The 4,897-nt window shown below is 58.3% G+C and overlaps 1 protein-coding gene across 1 annotated transcript; it reads right to left on the bottom strand.

Annotated features, from left to right (window-relative positions):
- Positions 1–1,121: 1,121 nt before the first annotated feature.
- LOC138061139 (maestro heat-like repeat-containing protein family member 7) lies at positions 1,122–4,665 on the bottom strand. Its single transcript, XM_068909372.1, has 5 exons — positions 4,495–4,665; positions 3,705–3,860; positions 3,309–3,410; positions 2,847–2,949; positions 1,122–2,256 (listed from the first exon to the last, which is right to left on the bottom strand). The coding sequence occupies exons 1-5, from the start codon at positions 4,660–4,662 to the stop codon at positions 2,090–2,092; spliced, it is 696 nt and encodes a 231-aa protein (XP_068765473.1). The 5' UTR covers positions 4,663–4,665; the 3' UTR covers positions 1,122–2,089.
- Positions 4,666–4,897: the final 232 nt, after the last annotated feature.

The following is a 4,897-nucleotide window of genomic DNA, read 5'->3' as shown; positions in this document are numbered from 1 at the left end:
TCCTGCACTCTAGTCCAATCCACTCCTAGTTTGCTACATGCTCTAATAGCTTCTACCAAGTTCCGGAGTCCTGTCTGGCAAGCGACTCTGTCCCCTGCGTTATTGTAATCCCAATTTGGATCGTTTGCTGGCTAACGATTTGTGTTTCCCCCAGTCTGTTGTACAAACTTTGCCTCTTTATTAACTATTTTATCATCTCGCTCGTTTGGTCAGAACAACTCTCTCAAGAGCACTTGGGTATCCCGCCAGTTTGGTCAGAACAACTCTCTCAAGAGCACTTGGGTATCCCGCCAGTTTGGTCAGAACAACTCTCTCAAGAGTACTTGGGTATCCCGCCAGTTTGGATTATACCCAGTGCATATATATTAGAAAACAGCTGAGCGCTCCTTTCCGCATCCTCCCTCAACCTGGGCATTTTGCTTGCCCACAATGCTCAGTCACTCGGACTCCAGGGTTGGCTAGTAAATACATGCAGTACCACGTGAGGGGGGTTAGCTCCCCCCCCCCCGCCCCCGCTGCACTCGCTTGTAGTGCTGCTGCATTAGGTAAAACATTAGCAACCATAGGATGGAGGCCTGCCACGGGAGGAGGGGAAGTCTGAGTAAGAGGAGGAGAGGGACAGATAGACAGATCTTCGGGAGGCGCCACCGGAGGAGTGTAAGGCGGAGCAGTAGCTCCTGGGGCGTTATTTGGGACACCTATATCTGCTGCAGCAAGAGTAGTTTTACAGAGGGTGCCGTTTGTCCTCCTTGGATCTCGCCGGTCCCACATCCAATTATCCCCACACATACCAATAATCCATTCAGTGAGGCTTTTCATCTTCCAATATAAGCTGTAGCAGAGCTCATTTCTTAGAATCGAAGGATCCTTCCTTGGGTTAACCCCCACATTAATTGTAAGATGGACAATCATCCTGACATAAAGGGACAGCTAACTAGCTAGGGATCGATTTGACTGTAACGGCTTTTTTCTCCTTTTTGTTCCTTTTCCTTTTCTAAATTTGGATGTTTGGAGCCAAGAGGGTGCAATGGTGGTTGGCTACACTGCCATCTGGGGTGCCAAAGTGCTGTGGAAACACTTTGATCCTAGGTTTCCAAGAAGCAGAGCCTCACGCACATCTAGCAGCAAAATTTTATTTCTTGAAATGATGGTGCAGCATAGTAACTGCTGGAGCTGGGTGCCTCCAGGGAGGGACCTTGAACAAAGGAATTCTGGCCTAATTAGACCCTTTACAGTTTTATTTCCCACCTGCCAGGGAAGGTCTCCCCCAATCTTCTTTACTGAGTCTTCTTTACTCTCCTTCTGGTTGGTCTTGGCCTTCAGCCCACACTGGTTGCCATGTCCTTGTTTCCCACAGTCCCTTATCTCCTCCGAGGTCAACCCCAACCCACGTGCATCCCATCTTGTCCCCTGCAGTCTACTTTTTAGCCCCATGAGCGAGCTGTGTATCTTTATTAGCTGCTTTTAATGGGTTTGGCCGTTACATGCTCAGCAATGATTCTGGAGTTCATGGACGGTTCGGCCTTGAGGCCTGCATGCGCAGGGTAGGCAGTGGCGATAGAAACAGAGCTGCATGTCATACCCCAGCTCTGCCCTTCCACCTGAGATGCAAGCCCTGAAGACAGCAGGGGCCTGCTCTTGCCCTGCGGTGACTGGAGAGGGCAGGGGAGGCCAAAGCTTTTCTCCCCCTTTCCCTTGGCTATTGTGGGCCAGCAGAGCAGTTGACGCTTTGCAGCAAAACCAAAGTGTGTCAGGCCGCTCTACGCTGGCCTGGCATATTGGAACGAGTGGACACCCCGTCCCCCCCAGGACAAGCCAGATTCATGCAGGCAGCAAGTTTTGCCCCTTGCCTTTGGCTCCCTAAAAAAAGAACACTCACTCCGGCTGAGGAAACGGGGCTGTATCTTTGCGGGAAGCCCAACAAAGCCATGAAGCGGTAGCACAACAGGGGCTGTGCTTGAGGAGTCGAGCTGTCCTGGGGCTGCGGGAGATGCCAGCAATGAGCCAGACCTTCCAGCACACTTGCGTGTGTGCGTGGTGTGCAGCACCATGGCATTGGCACAGCTGCGTCAGCTCTGCTCAAACAGAGTCACGTCCTGGCGGGAGGGTGCCACCTCGCCCATGCTCTCGGGAGCCAGGGACACAGTGCTCCGAGGTGGAATCTTGATGTTCTCCTTGGCACCCTCAGGTTCATGATGGTCTGTGACACCAGGCAACGGACTAGAGGTTCCGCATCATTTTCCAGGGGCTGGAGGGCTGCGAGAGAAAGGCACCGAGCTGAGAACAGACTCCCACCTTTGCAGAGATCCCAGGAATCCCCCCCCAGGCAGGGCCAGCCCCACTCAGCTCTTCCCATGCGGAGGAGGCAGCAGGTAGGACAAATGGATCAGCTGGCACTTGCAGGTCGGCCAAGCCCCAGATGCGCCCCAAATACCCCCTGCTCTCCCCCACATAGGGACACAGAGCCTTCCTCACCTGGGGCAGGCCAGTGAACTGCAGCTCACTTCCCAGCCTCCTCCCTCCTCCCTGCCAGGGCTGCCTGACACAGCGCTGCTCTCACTCACCAGTGCACAGCTCCTGCACCTTCTCCTTCCTCCGCTTCTTCACTTGCTGCCCGATGAGCCCTAGGCAAACACCTCCGCTCACCCCTCATACTCCCCAGCAAGCCCCCAGCAGCACAGCTCCCATCTGGCCTTGCCAGCTTGGCCATGCAGCCTGCTCCCCTTGGGCAAGGCTGGCCCCAGCCCCGTCCCCACGGTGCAGGACCCAGGGACGGTGGGAGGGACTGAAGACCCTCCTGTGTGCCCGTCTGGGTGGGCAGGCATGGCCCTGGGCTTGTGGCTCACCAATGAACCTCACAGCTGCCTCCCGCAAGGATGCGTCCGGGTTCTCCAGGTAAGGCAGGCTCTGGCGCAGGTGTTGCTCCGCTCTGCTCCTGTCCCTCAGCAGCTGCAGACAGCACAAGGACAGGGGGTTGGCACCAAGCCTCCCCAGAAGGCCAGGCCTGTCCCTCCTCCCAGCTCCGGCCTCCCCTTCTTCCTGTCCACGCCTCCCAGCTAGAAGCTGGCTGGTAGCCAGGTTCAGAGGGAGCAGAGGGCAGAGCGGGGCCTGCGGGTGCTGAGATCCCCGCCATGCTTCTGCCAAGGCCCAGCCAGGCCAGGGGCCCCTTCAGCACCCCAGCGGGCACTTAGAGTAGAGGGCTCTGGGCTGCAGCAGTGCGTGAGGGGCACAGCTGTGCACCCTGCCCACTGGCCATGGCGGCAGGCCTCATCCCGCCACGGCCCCGGGGGCTTTGGCCACGTCCTTACCACGCACTCCCCGATCTTCCATGTCTCCGCTCTTCTGGCCAGCTGCTTGAGCTCCTCCCACTTGAGGAACTGTGCAGCGCTCACCAGGGCTTCCTGAGAGGCCTGCAGAGCAACAGAGACCAGGAGATGCCACCGCAGCCACGGCAGGACACCCTGGGTCCCCCTCGTCTTGGCAAGGCTCCCAGCCTTTCCCAGCCCCAAATGGCACGACGCAGCGTGCCACTAGGTCTGGCCCTCCCTGAAGGCAGAGGCAGCTCTGCCTTGTCCTTCGGCACACAGGAAGCTGCACCTCATGCTGCCATGCGTTCCAAGGCACACTTGGCAGCAGCCCTTGCCTTGCTGCTCACCTCCACCCACGGCATGTCAGCATTGCTTCCCCAAAACACTGCTCCCTACCTGGGCCACTCTCTGCACCTTGTCACTCATGTGGAGGAAGAGCGGCACCAGGCTCCTCTGTGCATGCTGCTTCAGGTTCCGTTTGTTCTTCCCCACCACAATCTCCAGCAGGTCTTTGAAGAGGAGCATGGAGAGCTCTCGCACTCTGCTGTCTTCCTGCAGGCAGGGAGGAGAGGAGGGGAGGCCTCAGCAACGACTCCAGGAACGGGGCCTGACAAGAGCGTTTGCCGTGGCAAGGCCTCGTCCTCTCCGGGCACAACTGTCCCCCAGCCCGGCCAGAGGTCGGAGCTGAGGACAAGCCTCTGCTGAGGCAGCCTGGACAATGAGGGTTGTCGGCAGCAGCACGACAAGCCTCCCTGGGCTCTGTCTCCCTCTCCCTCTGGAGGGAGCTTCTTGGATTTCCCGAGGCCTCCATCAGGGCCCCCGCACACAACAAGAGGACAGAAAGGGACAGCCCCGCGGCACGGCCTCTCCCTCGCTCTCTAGCCTGCTCCTACCTCTCTGCTCATCGCTGCCCCAGGCCACGGCAAGCGCCGCACACAGTCAAGCACGAGACGCAGCAGCCGAGAGCAGACAGGGGGCTGGTTTGCTCTACTCCCACAGCCCCGGACACCAAGGCCAGCACAGGGCATGGGCTGAGAACCACAGGGCAAAAGGTTTCCTGACATACAGCAGGGCCTGTGTGGGGACGTGCCAACAGGCACGCATGCAGAGGGGCACACAGCACCCAGACCACGCATACGGACCCCCGGACACACCAGCAGAGCCCCGGCTCTCCCATCAGCCTTACGTCATCAAAGCGAGGCAGAAGCTTCTCGGCCAGCTGCAGAACAATCGGGTTGGAGCCCTTCTGTTCCAGGTAGCTGAGGATGTTTCTCAGCAGCATCAGGCTTCCCACACGCACTTCCCTGCAAGCATCCTGCAGCCACTCCATGCTGTCTGGGAGCAGGCTCTGCATTCTCCTTTTCTGTGGGAAACACACAACTTTCTTTGTGGGAAGCAAGGCCAGACACCCCCCCACCGCCCGCCCAAAAGTGCTCTGCCTGCTCTTTTCCCATCAGGGCTCAGTGGCCAGGGCCAGGGCTCTGCACACACGCAGGCCTTGGGCACAGAGGCTGCAGTGCAGGGCACAGATCTCCAAGGGGGCCCTCAGCATGCACTGGCCTCTGTAGGGAGCAAAGCTGCTGCCTCAA

Source organism: Struthio camelus, chromosome 16 (genome assembly GCF_040807025.1).
Source record: "Struthio camelus isolate bStrCam1 chromosome 16, bStrCam1.hap1, whole genome shotgun sequence".
Lineage (NCBI taxonomy): Eukaryota > Metazoa > Chordata > Aves > Struthioniformes > Struthionidae > Struthio > Struthio camelus.
Note: the sequence above shows the minus strand (reverse complement) of the source record. Positions and strands in the feature narration are given on the sequence as shown.